The 25,764-nt window shown below is 51.9% G+C and overlaps 11 protein-coding genes across 11 annotated transcripts; 8 read left to right on the forward strand and 3 right to left on the reverse strand.

Annotated features, from left to right (window-relative positions):
* Window positions 1-1,268: 1,268 nt before the first annotated feature.
* Window positions 1,269-4,530, forward strand: M436DRAFT_18120 (UDP-Glycosyltransferase/glycogen phosphorylase; the record flags this gene model as incomplete). The annotated part of the gene is made up of 2 exons (XM_013575118.1): window positions 1,269-2,864; window positions 2,917-4,530. Coding segments are annotated over 2 exons (3,210 nt in total), but the record flags the coding sequence as incomplete, so codon positions are not given.
* Window positions 4,531-5,048: 518 nt separating this feature from the next.
* On the reverse strand, window positions 5,049-5,616 carry M436DRAFT_69815 (uncharacterized protein; the record flags this gene model as incomplete). Its single annotated transcript, XM_013575751.1, has 2 exons — window positions 5,049-5,290; window positions 5,397-5,616. 2 exons carry the CDS (start codon window positions 5,614-5,616, stop codon window positions 5,049-5,051), a joined length of 462 nt encoding a protein of 153 aa, XP_013431205.1.
* A 397-nt stretch (window positions 5,617-6,013) lies between these two features.
* On the forward strand, window positions 6,014-6,897 carry M436DRAFT_38238 (uncharacterized protein; the record flags this gene model as incomplete). Its single annotated transcript, XM_013575321.1, has 2 exons — window positions 6,014-6,395; window positions 6,446-6,897. The coding sequence occupies 2 exons, from the start codon at window positions 6,014-6,016 to the stop codon at window positions 6,895-6,897; spliced, it is 834 nt and encodes a 277-aa protein (XP_013430775.1).
* Window positions 6,898-6,919: 22 nt separating this feature from the next.
* M436DRAFT_78616 (Isochorismatase hydrolase) lies at window positions 6,920-7,544 on the reverse strand (the record flags this gene model as incomplete). Its single annotated transcript, XM_013575918.1, has 2 exons — window positions 6,920-7,105; window positions 7,158-7,544. The coding sequence occupies 2 exons, from the start codon at window positions 7,542-7,544 to the stop codon at window positions 6,920-6,922; spliced, it is 573 nt and encodes a 190-aa protein (XP_013431372.1).
* A 987-nt stretch (window positions 7,545-8,531) lies between these two features.
* Window positions 8,532-10,225, forward strand: M436DRAFT_78617 (histidine permease; the record flags this gene model as incomplete). Its single annotated transcript, XM_013575919.1, has 2 exons — window positions 8,532-8,799; window positions 8,853-10,225. The coding sequence occupies 2 exons, from the start codon at window positions 8,532-8,534 to the stop codon at window positions 10,223-10,225; spliced, it is 1,641 nt and encodes a 546-aa protein (XP_013431373.1).
* Window positions 10,226-10,810: 585 nt separating this feature from the next.
* Window positions 10,811-11,782, forward strand: M436DRAFT_78618 (uncharacterized protein; the record flags this gene model as incomplete). Its single annotated transcript, XM_013575920.1, has 1 exon — window positions 10,811-11,782. One exon carries the CDS (start codon window positions 10,811-10,813, stop codon window positions 11,780-11,782), a length of 972 nt encoding a protein of 323 aa, XP_013431374.1.
* A 639-nt stretch (window positions 11,783-12,421) lies between these two features.
* On the forward strand, window positions 12,422-13,327 carry M436DRAFT_78619 (uncharacterized protein; the record flags this gene model as incomplete). Its single annotated transcript, XM_013575921.1, has 1 exon — window positions 12,422-13,327. One exon carries the CDS (start codon window positions 12,422-12,424, stop codon window positions 13,325-13,327), a length of 906 nt encoding a protein of 301 aa, XP_013431375.1.
* A 1,259-nt stretch (window positions 13,328-14,586) lies between these two features.
* Window positions 14,587-15,378, forward strand: M436DRAFT_38766 (Snf7-domain-containing protein; the record flags this gene model as incomplete). The annotated part of the gene is made up of 3 exons (XM_013575414.1): window positions 14,587-14,773; window positions 14,826-15,239; window positions 15,296-15,378. The coding sequence occupies 3 exons, from the start codon at window positions 14,587-14,589 to the stop codon at window positions 15,376-15,378; spliced, it is 684 nt and encodes a 227-aa protein (XP_013430868.1).
* Window positions 15,379-16,702: 1,324 nt separating this feature from the next.
* M436DRAFT_38825 (uncharacterized protein) lies at window positions 16,703-18,587 on the forward strand (the record flags this gene model as incomplete). Its single annotated transcript, XM_013575428.1, has 3 exons — window positions 16,703-17,069; window positions 17,124-17,309; window positions 17,359-18,587. 3 exons carry the CDS (start codon window positions 16,703-16,705, stop codon window positions 18,585-18,587), a joined length of 1,782 nt encoding a protein of 593 aa, XP_013430882.1.
* A 402-nt stretch (window positions 18,588-18,989) lies between these two features.
* Window positions 18,990-23,792, reverse strand: M436DRAFT_60688 (uncharacterized protein; the record flags this gene model as incomplete). Its single annotated transcript, XM_013575598.1, has 1 exon — window positions 18,990-23,792. One exon carries the CDS (start codon window positions 23,790-23,792, stop codon window positions 18,990-18,992), a length of 4,803 nt encoding a protein of 1,600 aa, XP_013431052.1.
* Window positions 23,793-24,793: 1,001 nt separating this feature from the next.
* Window positions 24,794-25,558, forward strand: M436DRAFT_38901 (uncharacterized protein; the record flags this gene model as incomplete). The annotated part of the gene is made up of 1 exon (XM_013575444.1): window positions 24,794-25,558. One exon carries the CDS (start codon window positions 24,794-24,796, stop codon window positions 25,556-25,558), a length of 765 nt encoding a protein of 254 aa, XP_013430898.1.
* Window positions 25,559-25,764: the final 206 nt, after the last annotated feature.

A 25,764-nucleotide genomic window follows, 5' to 3' on the forward strand; every position in this document is an offset into this window, starting at 1 on the left:
AGCTTCTTCCATGTTTCCAGAGATCCGTTGCCCCGGGTACATGGTTTGATGCTAGACTTGTAAAAATTGTGCAATGGTGGTTTCGAGCAACAAGTCCATTGGAATCGTGATGATGTCAATACGAGAAGAAATCACGGACACAGGAAAGCGCTTGGTCTCGACTTCTGAGAAAGTCTGCAGTGGTGGGCGCAGCTGAAAAACAAATGGCCAATAATATACGGCCACCGATGCGACCCTTGGGCACAGAGTCAGGCACGGCTTTAATTGAAGTGTTTTGACGCCTTTTCTCCGACTCGTCACTCGACCACTTTAACTGGGCTGTGAACGAATCAGCGACTGTAGATCGGTCCTATAAGCTGCTAGCGTTGGTAATGAGACGCACAGCAGCATCCTTCGGCCTCAGATCGATCTTCAAGACCATGCAGGCTGTAGTGTACCTATGGACTTTGTTACTACGCACATGTAAAGACTCCGACTACAGCCATCTGCTCGTCGGACGAAGGTTTTGGAGGTTTACAAGTGTTGCGCCATAGACTTCATCATCACCTCGCATGGCAGCAAGAGCCGCTGTGGGGGGCGGGTTGCGTTACTCAAGCTTTCGCGCAAATCCGGGCGCGTTGACGTCATTTTGAGATCGCTCTTTCCTTGTACAGTGTAATTCCGCATCCGCATCGGGATTGACTCTGCATCTCATCATCGATAGAGACGCTTAGAGAAACCTGAATTGCGGGCAGCGGAAGGCATCTGCGAACGCTAGACTAGGGGCTCTACTTGTCTATCATCCTTGTCTCCCCCCTGTCGTTTTGAATTGATGCGAAACTCGTCGACACGGGCACTCCAACTTTTTGCTTCCACCAGGCTTCACTTGGCCCACTAGGATTGACGGCCGCCGTACATATATCAGCACTGATATACCCTTGATGGCGGGATCCGAAGCAAGCAGACCACCCTGCGAGGCAGAGACGAGTCCGAGTGTCCTCACCGACAACAAGGGGAAAGTACTTGTTCCTACCATCGTACCGCCAGAGACGCAGTTTCCGAAACACGGCGTCGATGGAGACGATTCGCCCTCAGTATATCATACCCCGGCCACTGCTCTCTACCAAGGCGCCGAGAAAGAAGGTTACTTCGGGGGACAACCACAACAGAACAATGGTCCGGAACGTGGTATCGAAAGGGTCGACCACGCAGAGACACCAGCGAACGTCTCCAAGCCAACCAACACACAATCACTCCAAGTCGGCGACCGTCCTAGTCTCGAGAGATCATGGCAAACAGAAAGACCAAAGGCCATGCCTCGCAGTGCCACCATTATGAATGCTCTCCAGCGAAGTACATCCCACACTCACGCTCGACAACCCAGCCAAACCGACGGATCCGACTCGGCCTCATCATCGTCCTCGGAAAGCGGTTCTGAAAGAAACCAGCAGACGGGCACACAACCACGACGAAAGATGGAAAGAGAACAATCATACTCTAGACTCAACGTTGGCAATGACCAAGACAAAGCAAAAGACAACGTCTCTGAACGCGATGGTAGACTCAACATCTCTGTCAGCGAGACTGCCGGGAATGGATACATCGCAAAGACTTTTGGTCAGACAATCCAGAATCACCTCGGGGTGCCTCACAAACGTGCCTCTCGAGATGAGCATGATTCGGACGCTAGTTCCGAAGACCACCATATGAAGACAGACAGCGAGTCTCAAGATGGTTTCTCCGACGATGCCGCTTCCATCGCGTCTTCGTTCCATGAAACAATCAAAAGGCCACGTCTCAACATCGTCATCATGGTCATTGGTAGTCGAGGTGATATCCAGCCGTTTCTCCAGATCGCACGCATTCTCAAACGTTATGGCCATCGTGTGCGAGTCGCAACGCATCCAGCTTTTAAAGACTTCATTGAGAAAGACGTTGGCCTCGAGTTCTTTAGCATTGGAGGAGATCCCTCAGAGCTCATGGCCTTCATGGTCAAAAACCCAGGCCTCATCCCCAGTCTTGAGACTGTCAGGCAAGGCGAGATTGCTCGCCGCAGAAAGGGTATGGCCGAGATTTTCGAAGGGCTTTGGCGTGCGTGTGTCAACGCTACCGACGACGAGTCCGACAAAGCCAACATGAAGATGATTGGAACCAAGGCACCCTTCGTCGCCGATGCGATCATCGCCAACCCACCTTCTTTCGCTCACGTTCATATCGCAGAACGTCTCGGTATTCCATTGCACATTATGTTCACCTTTCCATACTCACCAACACAATCATTCCCTCATCCGCTCGCCAACATCAGTCCACAGAAAACCAACACTAGTGTCGAATACATCAACTTCATGAGCTATCCCCTAGTTGAGATGATGACATGGCAAGGTCTCGGTGATCTCGTCAACCGGTTCCGTGTCAAGACCCTTGGCTTAGAACCTGTGAGTAGTCTCTGGGCACCTGGTGCGCTTTATCGAATGAAAGTACCTTACACGTATCTGTGGTCTCCGGGACTGGTGCCCAAGCCCAAGGATTGGGGCCCGGAGATTGATATTGCTGGTTACGTCTTCCTCGACCTTGCGAGCGACTATAATCCACCCAAAGAACTAACAGATTTCCTGGACGCGGGAGAACCTCCTATCTACATTGGTTTTGGAAGCATTGTCGTTGATGACCCGGATAAGTTTACAAAGATGATCTTTGATGCTGTCAAGATCGCCGGAGTGAGAGCTCTCGTTTCTAAGGGCTGGGGTGGCCTGGGCGGCGATAACACACCGGACAACATCTTCATGCTGGAGAACACGCCTCATGATTGGTTGTTCCCTCGCGTGAAGGCTGTCATCCATCACGGTGGCGCTGGTACGGCTGCCGCTGGCTTGAGATCTGGGAAGGTATGTGCTTCTTACTAGTGGAGTCGAAGCGACGCTAACTTGGGTAATGTAGCCGACCATGATTGTTCCCTTCTTCGGAGACCAGCCTTTCTGGGGAGCTATGGTCTCAAAAGCTAAGGCTGGTGCTCACGAGGCAATTCCTTACAAGAAACTGGACGCAGAAAAACTTGCAGAAGGCATCAAGCAATGTCTCACTGACGAAGCCCGTCAGAATGCCGAAGAAATTGCTCAAAGCATTGCTGCTGAAGGTGATGGTGCAGAAAATGCAGTGAAGAGCTTCCACCGCAGTTTGCCCTTTGCAGGGAAGCGCAGCATGAGGTGCTCCATTCTTGAAGACAGAGTGGCTGTATGGCAGATGAAGTCATCGAATCTTAGACTGAGTGCGCTAGCAGCGGACATCTTGGTCGAGCAGAAAAGGGTATCCTGGAAAGAGCTTCGCCTTCTGCGGCATTACGAATGGAACGACTTTGACGGCCCTGGAGAGCCTATTTCAGGTGCAGGCGGTGCACTCATAAAGACAGGAGCCGGGATTGCAAGAGGAGTCGGAATGGTACCAACAAGTGTTGCAAAGAACCTCAAAAAGCGAGAAGAACGGGAGAAGAAAAAGAAAGAAAGAGCCGAGAGAAAGGAGCAAAAGAAGTTACTCAAGGAGGCTGCCAAAGGGAAGAACGTTCCTGGAGCAGCACAGGATTCAGCACGACCCTCTGGACCCAGGCACACCTCGACAAACAATACCTTGGAATCTGTTCAATCTGCAGAGGAAGAAGCACTTGCCCATGAGTTGGCTGGAGAGTTTGGTGACGCTTTCCTGGAGTCTGGCGGCGCCCTCGCAAGTATGCCACTGGACCTTGGTCTAGCAATTGGCCAGGGTTTCCATAACGCACCTCGGTTGTACGGAGATGCATCTGTACGCAAACCCATCCGCATTACTGGAATGCATTCTGGCTCGCGAGCTGCCGGACAAGAGCTGTTCTACGGCATATACGATGGATGGACCGGCCTGGTAACTCAGCCAATGCATGGATGGCAGGATGGCACCAGCAAACACGGAAAGTTTACTGGCTTGGGTATCGGCTGTGCTCGAGGTATCGGAGGCTTCGTTCTCAAGGATATCTCAGCCATAATTACTCCTCCATTCTTCCTAGCGCAAGGTGTTCGCAAGGAGATCACCAAACGCATGGGCGGCCCTGGTACCACATTCTTCATCCGAAGAGCTCACATTGTCCAGGGACAAAAGGACATGCAGGCCCTGCGCGAGTACGACCAAGCTCACAAGAGTGCTAACGTAGCAGAAACTGAGAGGATGGTGAATGAGGGGTGGAAAGTCATGAAAGAAGCCTGGGATATCAAGAAGAAGCACGAGCGTCAACACGGCGGTAGAATACGTGGCAGACTGAGCATGTCGAAGGAAGAGAAGGTGTGGGAGGACAACGGCGCGCTCGAGAACGTCAACGCAACCAGGCGAGCAATTCAGGCCCACAAGGAAGGAAAGGACATTGAAAAGGTGTTCAGTCAGCGTCGCAAAGAGATGCGCATTGCCGAGCAACCAAGAGCCAGCGCAATGGACCAGCCTGAGGAGTATGAACGCTCATCGAGCGTCGCCCCGAATGGCCAAACTATGGGCCGCAGGGAGATGCACCACCAGTCTATGCAGGGCAACCGCGAGCAGAGAGGAGGGAACGAAGCAGGACCTGCCGATACAGGTGCGATAGACGCAAGTGGAGAATGCGAAGGCACAAGAGCTCAAGCAGAGAAGCAGAGCCTTAGTAGCGACACAGCAGTCGAGTCGCCAAGAGAGGACATCAGCAGCAGCAGAGTCGGAGGCGGAGGTGTTGGCCGCATGCAGAAGGCCACGAAGGAGATGGAAGGTGGATGGGGCCCGAACGCGGACCATCAGCATACACCCAAGCAGGCGATGGCCGGATGATTGTTTTTCTCAAGGTATTGGTTACGGTTTTGTGAATAAGTCAGCGAGCAAGGTGTTGGGTTTTTGGTATAGATCAAGGGTAACATTAATCGGGTGTACGACTATGAACAAAGATGAAATATTCCGTAGTTTTTCCATTTTTCATTTGCTGACCTCGAGTCTGTCATACTCGAAGACTGCACGCGATGCTAATCTAGATCGGCGATGGCGCTATGAATCTAGTAGGCATCACTGCCAGCTCTCTTGCATCTCCTCACTCATCCGATCAACCCTCTCACATCATCAAGACCACAAGGTCCGCTATGCAGCACGGTGTGAGCAGGTACCAGATTCCCCGAAACCGGAAATTGTGCGATCAGCGTCGTCTCCGAACCTGGAAAGTCGGTGATGTGACCAGTGATAGACACATTTCGCTGATCAATAACGAGGAGAACACTCAGAGGTCCAGGTTGGATGTATATCTCATCTTTGCTGTTGGGCAGGGAGATGTGGACTAGACCTTGCAGGATCATTGAGTACCTTTACGTGATGTATCAGCAAGTGGCTCTGACTGCAGAGATTGGCCAACGAGGGAGATTACTGTATTCAAGATGGCCATGCTTGACCGATATATGTGTGTGGAGGGATCGCGCCAATAAAAGCTTCGCTGAAGTCACCGAGAGGGTAGTTTTGAGCTCCTGCGCCTGAGGTGGGCGAATTTAGGCTCCAGCATTCGAGTATAGAACTGCCATTTTGGACTGCTAAGGTTGAGACATTGAGGCTTTGGGCTGTAATTTGTGTGACGAGATGCAGGATGAATGCGAGAAGAAGAATGAGGGAGGTCATTTTAGGTGGAGATTGCGGATCTATAGAGTTATGGAAGGTGGAAATTCATCGGAAACCAGACATAGAGGACGTCTTATAGCTTGTTTATCTATGCATGATGTAGTAGTCCATAGTGCGAAAGTGTAAGAGCATGTTCCTGTATCGGGTAGCGGACATCATTGATGCAGATGCAGCTGCAGCTTACTCGAAGGATTTCTGTGATACTGACGAGAGCTCGAATATACTCGATGGCTCTTCTCTTGAAACCCCGAGCAGAACCATTGACAATGCATGTTGAATCTCGATGAGAGGGACTGACAGCTAGAGGTGCTGGTAGTTTGGTTGGTATTCTTGGCATTCCACATGAATTCTGAGAGATCGGCAGGAATAAACAAACTTTTGCTTACAGATACCGAACATGCCGCACTCGTCGCGCAGAGCTCGCAAGCCATACCATCCCAAGCGGATCATATCAGAATCCGAGGATGGCTGGTCTAGGGTCGAGCGTACGACACCTTCACGATACGGCAGCACGCCTTTAGTAGACAGCTCGCTTCCGCCAGTCGATCGATCACTCACGGTGCAGAAGCTACTGGACGAGCATACCCGATGCAAACAGCAGTGGGCGAACAGTGAAGCGCGCCAATGGCTCCAACAGCTGTTGGCAAGGCAGGTGGCCGAGGGAGGATGGTCTTTGGACAAGGCCGTCTGCGTCGCTTTGGGCAGTCCCAGTCTGTCATGGGCGAACCGTCTCAGGAGTGTTTGGCAGCTGGTCATGTTCATGGATATGGTAGAAATGGGTACGGCGAAGCACGTATATCGATGTTCGACAGGTAGCTGATACATCCAGTGCGACCGAAACTTAACCACGCCAACGAGCTCAAGCTCTATGCTCAAGAGCCTCGCTTTACCTCCCTAGACCGAGAGTTCCTACAGTCCCTTGCTGTCACCGTCCTGGACCCTCCGCAAGCCGAAGAGCTGGTAGACGAGTCGACGTTTATCTTCATACCCTGCATAGAGTGGATGCTCGAGCTGCCTTTCATGTTGGTTGCTGTCAAGTCACCGCTCTATGTCAGCTCGTCCATGCATTGGATCGCCGACGAGGCCGAGCGCTCCCGAACTCGTCTGACCATAGACTTTAACAGCAACAAGCTTGTACTCAAACAATGCGACGATGCGATCGCGGCCGCGAAGGCTGTTGTCAACACGCATCACGAAAACAACATGCCAGAAACAGATTTCGCCGACGGCCACAGCCTTAGCTTGACCATCTATACTTTGAAGCATCAAGACGAAGATTGAGAGTTGTACTTGCGACTACCGTCTATTGGATCTCACTGCTCTGAATGACGGTGCCAAATGCATCGGCAATCTCGTTCAACGCAGTCTTGGTCAGCTCCTCAGCCTCGACTCCGGGAATCGATCTGTCGCCAATTGCATCCTCGACGCAAACCACGTCGTATCCCAGCTCAGCTCCCTGTCTGGCTGTTGTCGATACACAGACATGCGCCTATACTCGTTGGTAATTGTCAAGAGAAGAGATGGAACACAAATGAACATACCATGTATCCGGTGAGCACAATCTTGCCGCCGCCGAGATGCTTGTGGAGGTCGGTGCTCGCGAAAGAGCTGGGGTAGTTCTTGTGGATGACCTTTTCTCCATCCTTTGGTGCGAGCTCCTCGAACTCTTCGGCGAGCTTGGTGCCAGGGGTGAAGACAGGTGCGCCGTCGGGAGTATCGTGCACGACGTGAACAATTTTTCCGTTGCCGTCGCGGTACTTTTGCAGCAGCGAGGCGATGACCTTGCGAGAGGAGGCTGTGTTGGAACACTTCAACTTGCCCTCGGCGTATTCGTTCTGAGCATCGATGATGATGAGGGTGCTATCGGCGACACTGGCTTTTGATGGCTGCACGCCGATCAACTCGCGGAAGGATGTTGCTGAGGACATGATTGAAAGGTGTTGTTGGTATGGTAGCAGGATCTTGGACTCGAGGTCTTCATCGAGTCTCCTGTGTCCGCTCTATATAGCTGTCTTGGCAAATGTTCGAGCGGACATGCTGCCCCATGCGGTTAGACATGGCGGGGTACAGAGGTGGGGTTTGTCCGTCTTTGACCAATTCTTCTCTAGATGACCTCGGACGTATTCCGTTATACTCCATCTGCCCATGTGGACGCTGACGATGTGCGTTTCGTCCTCGAGAACACTTGGATCAGGGAGGTGTTTGAGAGCAAGAAAATCTTGGCCCACATCGTTTCCGCCGAGAAACGAAACAGTCCCTTCCCCAAGTTTCCCCAAGTTTTTGGCCTGTCAGCCATCCGTTTCTTTCCATCCGCTCATAACCTATCTCTCCCACTGTGCTTAGACACTGCTTTGAGGTTTCGAGAGAGTATACAGCAAGAGACAGTTCTTGGGCCGCGAGAAAGCGAAGAGGCTTGAAGGTAGACCTGTATAAGCCTTATCTCCAGACACGCAAAGCGCGTGGTCATCATACCAAGAGTGGTCTGTGCAGCAGATACCAAGATACGCCGTTCTTCTTTCTTGTCCTTGCAAGGGAGAGCGCTGCAGATCCAATTCTCTCGTCACAGACTTGACTGGCCCGTGCGTGGCCGCTACAGGTATGGAAGACGGTCCGAATACATGCCACCGCTGCTGCGGTCTGCTTTGCCCAGTCACTGTTATCTGGGCTTATCTCTTGGCCTGCGTACCTCCTTGAGGAGCAATCTCAGTGTCGGTGGTCTTAGAAGATAGTCAAGTATAATAGATCCGCACTGTAGATGTGTCCTCTCCTTCACGCTGTGTTCAGCTTTCTGCAGCTTTTCGCTTCTTGACCACTCAATTGTTTCGGCTGTGTTACTCTTACCAACGCCTTGCATTGGCATCCAGATTGACCAACACCCCACAGTCATGAATAGACTATCACGCGAGCAGTCTATCATGAAGACTCCGTCTGAAGTTGACCATGAGAAGGGTGAACAAATCTACCAAACGACCTCAGGACCTGTAGCTGGCGATGTCTTCGACGAATCATATGGAACAACACAACGCGGCCTAAAGTCACGACATGCCCAAATGATCGCTCTGGGAGGCACGATTGGTACAGGACTCTTCGTCGGGTCTGGTCAAACGCTTGCTAGAGGTGGTCCGGCTTTCATCTTGGGAACGTTCATCTTCATGGCTGCGTTGATCTGGATGATCGTCACCGGTAAGCACTCGAACCAGGCACCATGAATGAGAGCTATATGCTGATCTCCCTAGCCATCACTGAAATGTCCGCTTACTTGCCTACTCGCGGTAGTAGTATGACTCTCTTCGCAGATCGATTCGTATCGCCCTCATTCGGATTTGCTCTGGGATGGCTTTATTGGTACTCTCTGGGTATCTTGGTACCATATGAGATCACAGCAGCTGGTCTGGTCATCGAATACTGGGGGTCTACCATCAACATCGCCGCCTGGATCTCAATCATGCTGGTCCTGATTGTCGCATTGAACCTCCTTCCCGTCAAATACTATGGCGAAGTTGAGTTCTGGTTTGCTGGTACAAAAGTGGTCATGATGATTGGACTCTTGCTTGTTTCACTCATCATCTGTCTCGGTGGTGGCCCTTCCAAGGACAGGCTGGGCTTCAGGTATTGGCAAGATCCCGGCGCCGCGAACGTCTACCTTGCCGAAGGAAACACTGGACGCTTCATAGCGCTGCTGTCGACGTGGGTACTCAGCGCGTTTCCCTTTGCATTCGCCCCCGAGCTTTTGGTTGCAACTGGTGGTGAGATCGAGGATCCTCGCCGTAACCTTCCCATCGCGGCTAGGAGATACTTCTACCGTTTGATCTTCTTCTACATCTTCTCTGTTCTCGCTATCGGCGTTATTTGCCGTTCGGATGATCAGGCATTGACCAACGGTGGAGTTGGTGCTGGGTCTTCGGCATTCGTTGTTGGAATCAAGAATGCCGGCATCCCAATCCTGGACTCGATCATCAATGGAGGTATCATCCTCAGTGCTTGGTCGTCTGGAAACTCATTCCTGTACCTTTCTGGCCGAAGTCTGTACTCTTTGGCTCTTGCCGGCAACGCTCCCGCTTGGTTCAAGCATTGCAGCAAAGGTGGTGTTCCAATTCGTGCAATGGGAGTGTCATCGCTGTTCTCTCTGCTGGCCTATCTCAACGTCGCAAACTCTGCGAGTGTCGTGTTCAATTGGCTCGTCAACCTCACCAACACTTCAGCTTTCATCTCCTGGATCTGCTGCTGCATTACCTACCTCCGTTTCCGCAAAGCCATCGAAGCCCAGGGCATCCCCGATTCTGACCTCCCTTACCGAAACACCATCATGCAGCCCTGGGGAGCTTGGTTCGCCATGGTCTTTTTCACCATTTTGACTTTTATCAATGGATTCACCGTGTTCTGGCCGCAGAACTGGTCCATCGCCAGTTTCTTTACGGCATATGTTGGTATCCCCATTCCAATTATTATTTATCTGGTTCACAAGGTGTTTTGGGCTAGACATGATGAGTGGGCTCGTTCGCCGTTGAGTGTAGATCTTGTGAGTGGGCTTGATGAGGTGATGACGACGAGTAAGCCTAAGAAGCCTTATACCAAGTGGTATCACTATATCAGAGTGTTGTGGGAGTAGACTGGAGGTTGCTATCGATGCGGCATAATATGGCGCAAGCTATACATGAATCTACGACTTTTACAATCTACAATACTCTTTTTCTTCTTCAGAAACGAGTCGTAATCTCATGTTTTTTCGAAACCCGATGTGATTCATAGCTTCCAACGATGATCGATCGTCCGTTGTCGGAAGAAGGCGGGTGACGCTGGCGGACCGAAAACTGTAGGGAAAGATGCCCCTGGATTCGTGCATTCCTTACCTTGTCCCACTCCCTACGGCCAGCTTCATCCAGCTGTTTGTCCTCCGCGAAGTTCATTGTTCTCAACCGCTTGCATACAAATCTATTTCTGTACCAACAAAGCTACGTTCATCATCTCGGTCTCAACAAAGCAATGTTCGCGCTTCTAGTCTCGATAAACTCGCATTCCTCGAGAGAACGCTGCGATAGTAGAGTCTGCTTGCGGATATGGTGCCTTCATTCCTTCGAGTTCAAACCTTTGTGCTGATATTGATAATGGAGCGATATCTATTGTTATATCCTGATCAGCATCTCATTACTATACTGCCAATCTCCGCCAAGAAAGACCAACTTACGACTACACGATGGACAGAGTTCCGCGAGACGAGCCTGAGAATCTCTTCCCCTTGCCTGAAAACTCACTTTCTGGCAATGATTCTGGCCTAGTCGGCATCAATGAAGAAGACTGGGAGAGGTGTATCGATGATTGGTACTTCGGCCACAAAGCATTTAGACGAAGAGCCATTACTGCCAACGGCCAACCGGCAGACGGTTACTTCCCGACAATCTGGAAAGAGGTCAAGGATGTCCAGAAACTCCTTACAGAACCGTTGGCTCCGGAGACACACATCTTCGACCCTACCAGACATGCCCGGGAACAGCTGAGGGAAGTTGTCGGGAGGACTGCAACCATAAAGACCGCCGTGTTCATGGGCTTGGGCAACATCAACTGGCAATGTAAAACCGATTACAACAGATCTTGGGTCCAGCAATGCGGCTTGTTCCTGGCGATATGCCAACTGCTCGAAGAGAAACAGGGAAAGGAATCGGGATCCATCAAAAAGTTCTTCCAAGACCCATCTTTCGAGATGGAAGACCGATGGATCCTCGAGAGAATCGGCAAACAAGTCATCATCGAGCACCCCGCTGCGAACGACAAGATGGGCAAAGGGTCGTTCATCTTCGCGCCCCGTTTCCCTGCCAACTATATGTTCGACACGTTCCTCATTCCAGGCCGGAAGATGGATCTTTTGCTCACCAATACAATTCATGGAAGTCTGGGTACCATAACTTGGCCGATTGTCGACGATTACTTCAACGAGGTATACTGGAGTGGGAACACAACTATCACTCCTGGTGCACAACGTATGTATGGTCTTGCGAAAGCTTTTCTCGACAATCATGAGGGTCTCAAATACTGGGGTGCCTACTCGAGTAAGAGGGAGGTGATGGCAGCTTATGCCAAATTCTCTTTCTACCTGCCCAGGACCCGACCATCGGGGCCCGCAGCCAGCCTTCTGATCGGACAAGGTTCTCGCGTTGCTTTTGACTTTTGAGCGATCATGTCGACATATCAGGACCCTGCTTCAAGGTCTTTGGGGAGGCAGAACATAGATTGGTAGGACACTTTGGTAGTAACTCGTTTCGATGTATGAGCAGAACCACAACTCAGATAGAGCCTTTTTTCGAATTTCCCACTTTAGTGCACCGAAACCGTTTCCAAGTTTCCTGGCACTTGACGGGTGGTGTTCGTTCTTGATCATCGTGAGGAGAGTATGCATGCATCAAGTGCTCCTCAAGACAGTCCAGCGCGGGCGTGTAGATCTCGGTGTAGCAACGATGTAGTCCACGTGCCATGTGCCTTCGAGGCCCATCTAAGTGCACTGTGTCGACTTGCGTGAGCTCGAGCGGTCCCGGGCGATGACCAGAATGAACGACCGCTTTCAGCCCCTTACGACGAGCTCCATACGCTCCGACGTAGATACATGCCGCAAGCAGCCATACTTGTTAGCAGCAGTGGGTCGAGTGCGTGCTTTCGAGGATTGTCGTTTCTTTGTGCAGGTCTCCCGATACTCCGGTTTCGTCCCGTCAAGCAAAGTCTCGCGGTGCGGCGCCGAGACAAAGCCCGTACTCGATATGCACAATCTTCCGCGAGTCCACAAGAACAGAGATTTGAACTCGCGACAATCATCGATATGACAGCACCGAACGTGACGTATGGGCCATCGGGTCTGGAGCCTGCTCGTAGAATTCCCAACATTAGGACACTCAGGGCGTTCGTGGGAGGAGAGTGGTTGGACGGCTTCGCCTGGAACCAGATATACTACAAAGTCGAAAAGAACATGTCTGAGTTCTTCGGAGTATACCTCTTCGGACACCCACAACCACTCAACTACGCATCTCAAGACGTCGAAACTCTACTTGATCAGATCAAGAACGACGCTGGATGGCAGAACTTCCGCGACCAAATCGATAACCTTGTGGCACGCCTCCACGACATCAAGACAATGGTCTGCCTGGGATTGGGCCAGTATGTCGGACCTCCGAGTACGACGAGAAACGTCTGGATCGTACAGTATGCGGTCTTCGTGTACATGTGGGAGAAGCTCAACCAGAAGTGGCAAACCGAATGCACAGACAGAGGCGACCCAGTGACTTCAGTCGCAAGAATCTTCCAGGACCCAGCCATCGACAAGAGAACCAAGTATCTACTCCAAAAGATCCCTCGCACTACAGACCCAGGATACAATAATGTCGTCGAAGTTCCGGAGGCCTTCTTCATGCTTGAAGCAGATGAGAACACTTTTGTGTACGCGCCGCATCTACCGAGTAGACTGAATCTGGCCGTCTTATCTCGTAGGCCACAGGTCTTCGTCGGCAACGGCGAAAGAGCCGTAGGCGGGTGGAAAACGGCCATAATGGAGGAATACATGGAGGAATGCAAGTTTGAAGGAGTCAACGTCATTGGTCAGGGAGTCAGAGACTTGTGGGCCAGAGTCTGCGCCGCCAGGCAAACGTATCTTGAGGCGCCAATGAACAACGACGGCCCCACGGATCCAACACACTTCAACGGAACGTCGATCTTTCTACGCCGGATCTGAATGTGTGCATGCTCCAAAGCCAGTGGTCTTCGAGGCACAAGTACAGGTTGAGAAGCTTGGTTGACGACGTTGGGTTATTGGTGAAATGTTTTGGGCCCGGCAGAAAAAGAGAAGGACAGATGGAATCAAGTGTTCTGTTTGGAAACAGGACTAGAATCCAGACTGCCGGATCAGACTCCAACGAATTCTTGGTTGTCCAAGCTAGTGGAGCCAGACATGTCTTGTCCAACCTGTCGATCTACGAGCGCCGCAATTGGAAGCATACACCCAAGCCCAGCCACCCATGAGGCGGGGGAGCTTGATGATCAGTAAAGTTGAGTTGTCGGTGGAAAGATTGGAGGCCAGGCGCAACAGAGAATCCTTGGGGAAATCAAGTGGTCTGTCTAGAGACAAGAGCTGTCTCGTAGTGCTGCAAGTTTATGGCGCCTGCCGACCAGACCAGAATAGCCTGAACTTTGGGCCGAGACCTGGTTTTGCTCGGAGTGATATACCCAATGACATTGAGCCAGGTCCCGATCTGAAGGTTTTGGTGTTGGACAGTATCGAGCAGCTGGCTGATGTCGGTCTGGACAGTATGGCGGTTTTGAAGAGAAGGGAAGTCGTGAAAGAGGGATAGCATAGCAGTAGACTCATGGTATTGGTTTACACTTTTATATTCAGAAATGTTATGGAATGCATGTGGAGATCAAATAAGTACCATCCCAGAAAGCGGACCTTGTCGCCAGGATGCAGCGTAGGAAGCTGGCTAATGGCACAGAGCCGGCTCGGCAGTGGCGAGGAGTTGCTCATGAGTGCATGTATGTGACATGCAAGTGATGATTCGGTAGGTATGTGTCGAGAAAGAATGATGGACGAGGCTTCGAGGTGGTTCTTTGGTCAATCGGTGCAGATTGGTGGCGTTTCATTGGCCATGGAGTCAAATCTCCAGGGCTTGGCAGCGCTGGGTGCGTCATGGTCAAGCGGATGATGAGAGGCAGCCAGCAGGACAAACACTTCTCCACAACACACTCCCGCCCAACATCACACACGCCTGTCGCTGCATACTGCTGCTGTACACTGCCACTCACCTATAGCTCCTGTCGCGTCACCCACAACTCTATCGCCCTTCACCGCCCTCCTCTACTACCCCGCCATCACACGAGCAGACTCGTCCCCCACCTTCCTGCCCGACCATCGCCCTTCGCTATAGCTCGCGTCTGTAGCAGTACGCCCCTCCGCTTCGGCATCTACAAGCACTACCACACGTAGCATCTCACAACATGTCCGGCTGGGGGTTGGGTGGTTGGTTTGGCGGCAACACTGCGGCCAAGAAAGATGCTCCCAAGAAGGCCATCCTGCAGCTGAGGAGCACCCTCGAGATGCTGAACAAGCGTGAGAAGCACTTGCAGAATCAGATGGATGAGGAAGATCAGAAGGCCAGGAAGTTCATCAACACAAACAAGACTGGTATGCACGCTCCGCCCACCCTGCCTCGCGCTGCTTCTGACTCTTCTTACAGCTGCCAAGAACGCCCTGCGAAAGAAGAAGCAACTTGAGACGACCCTGGAACAAACTTCGGCTCAGATCATGAACCTCGAGGGCCAGATTGCTAGCATAGAGACAGCAAACATAAACAAGGAGACTCTGGACGCTCTCGGCAACGCCTCAAAGGCCATGAAGTCCATCCACGGTGGCTTGACGATCGACAAGGTCGACGCTACCATGGAGGATCTCGAGGAACAGCACGCCATCAGCAACGAGATTGCCAGCGCTCTTACTCAAGGCTCTACTGCAAACGCCGTCGATGACGATGAGCTCGAATCAGAGCTCGCCGACCTTCAGCAAGAGGAGCTGGATAATACCATGCTCAAGACTGGTACTATGCCAGTGCATGACCAGGTTCACCGCATGCCTAGCGTCAACAACACTGAACGTGAGTCTTTCCCCTTCAAACATACTGCTGTCGGTTTGCATACTGACTACTCTCAGCGAGAGCCAAGGCACCCGCCCAAGAAGAAGAGGACGACGAGGAAGCCGAACTCCGGAGACTACAAGCCGAGATGGCCATGTAGACGCTCCTGCTCCTGCTCCTTTTCCTTCTTCTCGCTACATGTTTGACTGCAAAGACTATACAACTTCGAGGCATACCCTGGTTCTGTTTTGTTTTTCTCTGGGGCTGGCGTTAAGGCGTCACAGCTACGACTTTCAGTTTGATATGCGTCTGCACCTGTCGACATAGCAATTTTTGCCACTACAATTCGATTCAACAACCTCCCTCTACTCCCGTTGTTCCTAATGACCTTCTTAGATATGTATACACACATGTCCTTCTCAACAGTCACATCCAAACTCTACATCTCATCGCCCTCTACGCCATTCGATACCGTTCGAGACCATGGAGCCTATAGGTCAACTTCTTTTGACCACGCCGGCACGTGGTTTCAGGCTGCGCTGTTGCTTCGTGCAGCTGCTTGGCTTGCATCTGCGTATCTGCATGACACGAGTGCTTCTTGCAGCCTGGGACCACATGTGACAGAGCTGGCCGAACTGTGCAGCCTGGTGAGACTGATCGTATGTGTGATTTGGCGGCTCTCTTCTTTCTTCTCCCGCATGACGCTCAACTGCCCGAAGATGATTGCATTGCGATCTCTAGACAAGACATTAGGAAACTTGACATCTCATCTGCGTCGACAACGGACCTTTCATAGCTAGCATATCATTGGAAACGCTAGAGTCCACAGCGATAGCTCTCTTTGTAATGAAGAAGATGAGGAAGCAGAAGACGTGTGTGAACAGCGACAGAAAAAACACCATGGTGGTTGACTTCAAGTTTCGGTGCAGGTCGGCAGGAGATGGACTGAGCAACTCTGTCTGGGTACTTGGCCGCTTTTACATAGTCACAATCCGAATGACGACGAACGTATTGAACTGCCCTTCTGAGATGTTTTATCTACATGTACTATGTATGAGAAGAAGAAAAAGTAGACTCGCTAGAATCTCTGGACAGTAAGCCGCGTTACGTTGATCCAATCCGCGAGGTGAGAGTATTGATAAGGCTTCATGCTCGGCTAATCTTGACAATTTTGCTCCAGACGAGCCATCCTCGTCTACCATGAGAACCCCCACGTGTACATGAGTTAACGATGCACTGGATACTGTCTGGCAGAATGTAGCAAGTACTGAGATGATGTGGCATCGCTGCCTTTGACAGAAACACAGAAACTCGATGTACCAAAGCCGCCAGCGACTGCCGGCCGCGGGTGCACCCCCCGCCAAAGTTGCAACTCTAGCCGATTGACAACCACCACCAGTCATCCCCGCCGGTGTGTCATCCAGCTTTCTGTATCAGCCTCTATCAATCGTGACCCCTCATTCACAAATGGCTCCGCAATCAACATGTCGGACCCCAAAGCGACCGGCGGCGGCAGTAGCGGATCAAAGTCGCGAACGGGATGTTCGGAGTGCAAGCGCAAGCGCGTGAAATGCGATGAAGGCAGGCCTCATTGTGGAAGGTGCAAGAGATACCCTGAACGATGCTCCTATGAGTTGAAGTTGTCTTGGACGCAGGGGAGGCCGTTCAAGAAGCCGAGGACTAAGGAGCCTTGGGTTACGAGTTTGGATGTGGGTGGTCAGACTGATGGTTCTGAAGTGGTGCATTCTGCTCCGAACGAAGTGGAAGATACTGATACGGCAACTTCGACTACTGGACCGCAGTCCTCACTTCCTGTGTATTCCGAGAATCTTGATGTTGGAGTATCCCTTGGTGGAAATTTTGCATCATCAACGACTTCCTTGCAATATTCTCCTACTGCTGCAGCATTGCAACCACTCGATGACACCACTGGCTTTGATGATTACCAGGACCCTTTTCTACTCCCCGACCAGGATGTATTGGATGATTCGATGTTACTTCCTGTCCCATCTGGCTTCGACTTCGAGCCAGCTGATGAAACCATTGAGCGCGATATTTCTCTCATTACATATCAACACTACTCTCCACCGAGTAAGTTCATGCATCTCTACTATTGTCATACTATGCTAACACATGCAAGCTCTACCACCGTCCCTAAGCCAGTATCCTCTTCTATGTCCATCGGAGAGTCCCAACGCCTACTTCTTCCTCCATCATTATATCACCCACACCTCACTAACCCTCTTCCCTCTGATGGCGCCATCGATCCACCAAGAAGTCTTGACTGTGGCAGCCCAAACACCACATTTGCTTTCAGCAGCTCTAGCACTGTCCTGCGATCAAGTAAGGCGCCTGCGAGGAAACGACTCTCTCGAACTGCAAAATCGAGCTTCCTTCTTCCTGCGAAAGGCAATCACGGGCTTACGGAAAGCTATGGATAGCCCAACAGAAGCCCCAAATTTCTCGACTATCTGTACGGTGCTCTTCCTCTGCACAAACGAAGTCATGGCTGGGAATACCATGGCCATGCGTACGCATCTCCACGGTGCAGAACACTTGCTCTCCCTGGCTCTTGGCAAAAACAGACACGAAGCAGTCACTGATCTGGACGACAAGAAACTATTCCTTATCCGCTGGTTCGCTGTTGTGGACATCTTTGCCAGCATAATGAGTCTCGACAAGACCACCTCCTCAGACGGCCAATTCTGGTCCATCGGTGCTCCCACGAGCACTTCCTCACCCCAATACATTGACGAGTTCGTCGGTTTCTCACTGGAATTGATGCCAGTGCTCGCACGTATAGGCCGTATGGCACGTCTACAACGCCGTCGCAAAGTACTAGGATCTTCCTTGGGCTCAGGATATGCTGAGATGGCAGATGACTTGGAACAGCTCTTGGCAGACAACATTCTACTCACAGAGCAACAGCTGTCTCTGCTGTTCACCCGCGCCTCTTCGCCATCGCTATCACATACCCAGGACCCAGTGTTGGTGGTTGAAGCAGTCTACGTACACCAAATGTTCGTACATTCCGCTCTACTGCATCTCCACCGTCGTGTGCAAGAGCTGCCCGAACTCGATCCTAAACCAGCGATAGCATTGGCTTCCATGCTGGATTTGCTGGGGAAACTGCGACCAGAGTCTCCTGCCAATGTGTTGATTCTGTGGCCGCTGTTCACGGCTGGATGTGAAGCCGAAGATCCAGACTTGAGAGATTACATTGAGGCGTGTATGAATCGCATCAGAAACTATGGATGGGGTAATGCAGATGCTGCTTTGGCGGCTCTGAGAGCCTACTGGGATGATGGAAATGGTGAGCGCTGGGATGTGTTTCTAGAGCGCAGAGGCTTCGACGTGGTGCTCTTCTGAGCTCGCCAACTTCTACATGCAAAGCGGAAGAGAGAACAAGTCGAACATAGGGAGAAAAGGTTGAAGACGTGCAAGTGAAAAATGGGGGTATTTTGATTCTCAAGTGGTTACAATGGTCAGTCAGCTCCCGCTGTAATGTAATGAAACGCCTTTGGCCCACCCCGATTCTTTTACTTCATATGCATCAAGGAAACCGTTCCACTCCATCGCTTGAAAGGTGAATCGAAAAAGAAAACAGCCGTCCTCCCCATGTGGTGTATACATTGCCACATGATACATAACGCCTGGACAGCAAAGCAAAGAATAACAACAAGAAACGAAAAAAGAATGCTAGAAAGAAAAAAAAACGACAACGCCTCATTAACTTCGTTTTCCCACGGCAACGCCGAAACATCCGTATTCTCAAGCTTCTCCATCTGTCTTCTGCTTCTTGGCTTCGTGGTCACCGTCGTCGTCAATCTCTATAGGCCGCTTCAAACCACCATGTGCGTTCGGATCTGCTGGAGGCGTCGGTGCCACTGGTACTGGCGTCGATGTAGCGGCTGGACCAACCGATGGAGGCTGTGCTGGCGCAGTTGGTGCAGCTGGCGCCTGAGGAGCCACTGGAGCTGGTGTAGTAACCGGAGGTCCAGTTGCGGGTGTTTGCTGCTGTGCCGGAGGAGCAGGTGTCAATGTCTGTGATGGGGCAGAGATGGTAGCTGCCTGAACCGTAGGTGGAGGTTGAGGGGTCGAAGCAGTTTGAGCCACGGGAGCAGGTGCAGGAGTTTGTTGTGCGGGTGGAGGAGCTTGTTGAGTGGTATGACCTGGGGCCGGTGTAGGAGATGGCTGTGCCGATTGACTAGGGGAAGGAGCACCCGGTCCTTGTGTGACAAGAGTCGAAGCCTGGGCCTGATTCGCCGGCGTTGATGCAGTAGGTGGAGGTTGCGACGGCGCAGTAAACGTCGGTCTCGGTGCTTGCACTTGCGGCGCAGAAGGCGTAGGAGCGAGATTAGGGCGAGCGTGTGGACCTTGTTGCTGTCCCGGTGGAGGTTGCATCCTTTGCTGCTGCGGAGCTTGCGGCTGCGCATAAGGAGTTGGTCTGGGTGCAATACCTTGTTGCTGAGGTGGGCCGGGATGATAAGGGCCCGTTGGTGGACCTTGCCTATAAGCTTGCGCACCAGGCATGGCCGTCTTGAGCGCTTCGGCCAGTGCTTGTTCCGAAGCGGAACCTTGGTGGACGGGATGGGGACCACTGGTAGGCTGTTGACCAATTGCGGGCTGAGAGCCAGGCACTCCTTGTTGAGACGGTTGACCGGGAGCACCCTGTGGCTGCAAACTTGAACCCGGCGCAGTCTGTACCGCGCCTGGCTGCGCTTGACTTTGAGGCGGTCCACCTTGCATAGGTCCTTGACCATTCGTTTGAGGTTGTGCAGATGCTACAGACGCCGTCTCTGCCTGTGTAGAGGTGATGATGTTCTGGATGGCTTTGTACAGTTTCTCTTCTTCCTCAGACTCGTAAGGACCATGGTCTTGATCGCGGCGGATATGTCTGTTAGTGGCTTTGCGGAAGATCGCTCGGTGTTTGTCCTGCTCCGGCCCTTGGAAATTACTGAGGTATCTCTTGTGGTAATCCATGATATTGTCAATCATCTTCTCAGAAGTGATTCCACTCTGGTTGTGTGGCAGAGAAGCCTGACCAGGTGCTGAGGCCATCACAGGTCTAGGAGGTGGCGGCTGACCGTTCGGTGGTCCTGGAGCTTGATTATTGGCCGGCTGATAAGGCTGTCCTGGCGGAGGATAAGGAGCTTGACCAGGCTGTGATTGAGGTTGCTGTGGTTGACCCTGCGGCGGCGCCGGTGCTTGTGGCTGGCCGGGTTGTGCCTGTGGCGGCTGTGGCGGTCCGCCATGAGCGTTACCAGGTGGCCGAGGAGGCTGAGGGTAAGGAGCAGCATATGGCCCTCTGCTCGGAGGACCGTAAGGCGAGGCAGCGGCGGCAGTGCCTGGTGTAGTCGATGCATATGGCGAATAGTATGTACCAGGCTTCTGCTGTGGAGTCGGGACGGGGGGCCGTGCCACATTCTGTACAGTCGGCGGACCGTAGGGTGTACCGTAAGGACTCGGTCTAGCGTAGGCTCCGTACGCAGGGGCTGCAGGATGGCCGTATGGATATTGATTGTTTGGGTAGTAGGGGTATTGCGGTTGCTGGGCTTGTCTGTTGTCCGGAGGCGGCGTAGGAGCTTTGCGTTTCTTCTCCTTGTCGATCGAGACATTGGGGTTGATTTTCCAAAGCCTACCTTTGCCGATCTTGCCAGCCTCTTCGAAAGCTTCACTGCTGATCAGGTTGTGTCGAACACTACTTTGCCAGCCATGAGTCGTACTCCTGTACTTGAACCATGGGTACATTTTCTGCATAGCGTCGTAGATCTGTTGCAGGTCCATCACACCAGTCGGAGCCTTTGACAGAGCCTCGTGAATAAGGACAACATACGTCTGAGTCGGCTTCTTGAGTTCTTCCTCGGTGTACTCTGACTCAGGCTTCTGTGGAGACGGAGACTTGACGATTCTCTTTGGCTTGTTCGCATCCTTGTCTGGCGTAGGCTGAGCAAGCAAAAGACCTCCCTCGGTCTTGACTTCAGCCGAAGGTGTGGCATTGTTATGCTCTTGAATGGCCATCAGTGCAGGATCAATCTCGACAGACTGACTTAGATGTTCTCCTTCACGTCCATCCTCTGGTTTAGAGTCTTTCTTAGTGGTGCTTCCACCTTCAGCTCTGGCGAGAGCCAACAACTCGGCAAGCGGTGGAACAACCATGCCTAACTTTTGTAACTCCTTTGTCTTTCGCTTGATGATCGCCTCATCGCGTTTGGACATGACACCGTTCTTGGGAGGTCTTCCTGGACCTTTTCGTTTCTGAGGAATTTCCTCAGGAGCTAGGCCGGCAAGAATGGAACCAGGAGGTAAATCTGTGGGAACGGCGGGAGGAGTCTGGGAAGGCGTGATTTGCAGGGCTTGAAGCGCCTCATAGGAGTCAGGCTCGATCGACGTCTTGATATCAATTGGCTGGGATGGCGGTGGCATCTCAGTAGTGGATATGGCAGATTCTCTTCTCTCTTCGAAGACCGCCGGCACGTACTCGGGCTGCTTGGGTGTGGTGATCGTCTTCTCAGCAGGTTCGGCTTCCTTTGGCTTTTCGACCTTGTCGCTTGGCTCAGTCTTTTGGGGTAAGGGAACCTTTTGTACTGGCTTCTCGACTTTGTCCGCCTTGGGTGTCCTGGGCATCTTCTCTGCCTTTTCCACCCTCGTGGGTCTGTCGATCTTGATCGATTGCTTGCCAGATTTAGACGGTCTTCTTTCCTTCTCTTTTTCTTTCTCCTTCTCCTTCTCCTTGACTTTGACCTTCTCGGGTGCCTTGTCCTTCTCCTTTTCTTTCTCCTTCTCGGGCTCCTTCTCTTTCTCTTTCTCGATCTCTTTCTCCTTGACCTTTTCCTTCTCCTTCTTCTTTTCTTTCTCTTTTTCCTTTTCCTTCTTCTCCTCTTTCTCGATAGGCAGTCCAGCAACAGCGGGGAAGTTCTTCTTGAGTGTGAGCTTGAGCTTGACAATCCTACGAGGTCGCTCCTCCTTTTGGACGGGTCGTTTGAGGCGCAGAGGCTCGTCTTCAGATGATACGTCTCCCTCTTCGAAATCGTGCCCGAAGGTAACACTAGCGACACTGTCCAGATCTGAAAGGGAACTATCCGTATCAGAGAGGATGTGAGCGGGCTCCTCGTCTTCGTCATCATTACGGGCGTTATCCGGAAGCTGGAAGATGAGAGTTATGCCTTGGATGAGAATCTCGCTCCCGTGGTGCAACTTGACCAGAGAGCCTTTGTCGACGTGAGTGTCATCGTGAAATACACCGTTTCTGCCGTTAACGAGCATCTCCCAATAAGCTTTCTGCAGGTTGTACTCGATACGGATATGCTTGCGCGAGATGTTCTTGAAGGACTGTCCGGCCTGGGGATGAATCGGGATGAAGGGACACTCGTATTCGAAAGGCTTGTCCTGCTGTGGCTGCCAGTCGAGCGAGAGGTCGTAGGGGTTAGTAAGGAGAGAGGTAGGGTCGACGGAGTGAGAGGAGTTGGTAGAACGGAACTGCTTGCGCTTGCGACGTTTGGACTCCTCATTCTCTTCGCTGTCATAGTCGATGTTGACACCCACAATACCACCACTTTCGCTGACATTGCTGCGTGCGATGTTGCGGCCTTCGTCATCCAGATTCATATCGGCATCTTGTTCCATCTGGACGTCCCGGTTTAACTTCATCTTGTGCTTTCGGCCTGCCTTTCGCTCAAACTTGGCGGCGTTCAGATCACGGCCCAATTCGACAGCATACGTGTTAATATAAAAGTCTCCATCGGGAAATTGCAGCTTTGCGAAAGCTTGCATGGGATCGTTTTGAGCGTCTTGTACAGGAGCGGCCTCTTCGGCTTCATACGAGGCGAGTGCGAGGTCGGCGGGGAAAAGAGAGTTTGTCGGCAGGTTCAAGTCGGCGACTGCGGTTGCAAGCTCTGAGTAGTCCTTGACAGGTGTTTGCGGTTGAAGAGGTTGTGATTGATCGAGAGGATCTACGGACTGGTCCAGAAGATCGGCAGGCGAATACGAAGGGAGCGGATGCGATAGATGCGGGTTATCAAGCACGGTATGATCGGGCAACTGCAGCTGGGTCTCTTGTGTCGGGGAGAGTGTTTGCTGCTCGGGCTGTGTCTGTGTCTGCGGAAGTGCTCCTGGTTGGGCTTGATCTGCTTGCTCAACGGCAGATGGAGCCTCGTCTTGGTGGTCGGGATCGTCTTCGAAGTCTTCGGGGAATAGCGATTGTGCTAGGGACATAGGTCTCGATGGCGGCTTCGGGCGACTCTCGACGGGCTTGGGTAGCGGTTGCGATGGGGTGTCTGGTTGCGGCTTCGTATCCAGAGTCTGAGTATCGGAGGCAGGTGGTACTGCATTATGTGTGTCGGGCTTGGGACTTTGTTGCGCGACTTCCCTGACTGCTTGGTTGTCGTCCTTCTGGGTCGGCGGCTCGAGGCTTCGTTGTTGATCGAGTTGGGCGGTTCCTTCCTCCAGTCCGTCCATGTCGTTGTCCAGTCCAGGCCATGGCGAATTCAGGGGAGAGGGCGAGGGTGCTTGGGGCGTTGTGTAGTCATGAGGCGCAAAGGCAGCATGCCCGAGACTCGTTGCTTCCACTTCCATGACCGTCGGCGGCGTGATAACATGTCTCTAGGGCTGTGTGATTCCGCGCATTCACTGTGACTGACGCTGGCGCATGCGTCTACTGTGCGCAAGTGTTTCCGTCCGAGGAGTCTAGGTAGAAGATCGACTTTTCTTTCGCGATCCAAACTCTGACCTGGCTGGAACACGTCAAGCCGCTGCGCGATGGGAACCGCGGGCCAAGACCAGCAACTGCCAGGCGGTGAAGAATCGTGGACCCGTTGCGGGCCCTAAGCCTTCACTCCCGCTTTGACTTTCTCAAACCATGACATGTCTCTGTTGCTTGTCTCTGATCCTGCATAGGTATTCACCGACTGTCGTACTTGTCCTTTGATTTCAAGATGCTACTACTAGGTACCGTATTCCCAACTACAGCTGACTACCTCTTGCACCTCTGTCGTTCTATTCATGCAAAATTCGAGCTCAGAGATTGACTCGAATGAACTCATCGCCAAGATTTGATCGGCCCATCGTGATGTCTCCCGATTGGCTCAACAACATCCCCTACCCATATAGGTATCTACTCTCCGTTGCTTGCACCTTTCTCTTTAACATGGAGTCCAGGAGCAGGAAGCACGAGTAAATAACTAGCTCTTGACTTGGGTTGTAACAGAGCAGAGTTGATGCTTTCATTTCTTTCACATCAATCGGATCTGTACACACCGGTTCTGAACGTGTTTCATCCTGATAGACAGCACAGAATCTTCTACAAAGCTTCTGTCACTCGTGTAGGCAGCTTTTCAATACATACTCAACCTTCTGTTATGGAAGACGTTTACAGAATACAAAATTTGCTACGTCATCTCGTCAATTGCTTTCTTGTATTAGCTTCAAAGGTCTTGCAAGCATTTAATAATGGTAGCAAATTCATGCCAGGGTCGTCCAGCTATCATTCCTCGAGCCGAGGCTCTCCCGCTCTGCTTCCTGACCAACGAATCGATAGCAGCCCATCCAGCATCAAACCCAGAAACCTGGAAGCCAAAATGCCTCCAAAATCAAAAACCAAGACTTCAAACACCCGTGCTGCACCTGCAGCAAAGCCACAAACTGTCGCTCGTCCAGATTGGCCAGCCCTCGCACCTGTATCTCCAGCATCAGATCTCGAATGCTCGTCTCTACTACCTGCACAGATCTTGACCATACCACGCCTCTTCACCTCATCACTGAGTGTGAAATATGTTGCTTTCCTTCGATCTCTACCACTCACAACAACACCCGGACGACCAAAACGTGGCGATGCCGTTCGCGTCAATGATCGCTATCAGATCGACGATCAAGACTTCGCTCGCCTTCTCTGGGAGCAGACTGCACTCAAAGACTTGATTACCGCAGGAGAGATTGACGGAGAAGTTCTCGATGACAAGCAACGACAAGACTTGTTCGGCGGTGAGGTCCTAGGTCTCAATCCCAATATCAGAATTTATCGCTACTCGCAAGGGCAATTCTTCGACCAGCACTACGACGACTCGAATAACCTGGCGTTTCCCAAGGATGATGGGTCCAGTGTCCCAGCAAAGACGACCTGGACACTGTTGCTATACTTGACGACTTGTGGAGGTGGCGAGACTGTCTTCTATCCAGACCCGCCGTCCAGAAAAGCAGCGCCCCCTCCACCTGTAGAGGCAAGTCCTGAAGTCGGCCTGGCACTTTTACATCGCCATGGCAAAGAGTGCATGGTCCATGAGGGACGCGAAGTTACCAAAGGAGAGAAATGGGTCATCCGCAGCGATTTGTGCGTTAAGCGATGACATCTTTGCTCGCCTCAAGCCCGCTGTTCCAACACTTCTGGTCTCGATCATTCTCAGCTACGGACCTAGCAAACCTCGGCTCTCTCAGTGGCCGGAGATTCAGCGATGATATAATATGAACGTCAAACCCGAGAACAGTATTCTGAAAAGCGTAAATTTGCTTGAGCCATGGCCGTTTCTAAGCATACCGTCGTAATGTATTCATA

Source organism: Aureobasidium namibiae, assembly GCF_000721765.1.
Source record: "Aureobasidium namibiae CBS 147.97 unplaced genomic scaffold scaffold_2, whole genome shotgun sequence".
In the NCBI taxonomy this organism is placed as follows: Eukaryota; Fungi; Ascomycota; class Dothideomycetes; order Dothideales; family Saccotheciaceae; genus Aureobasidium; species Aureobasidium namibiae.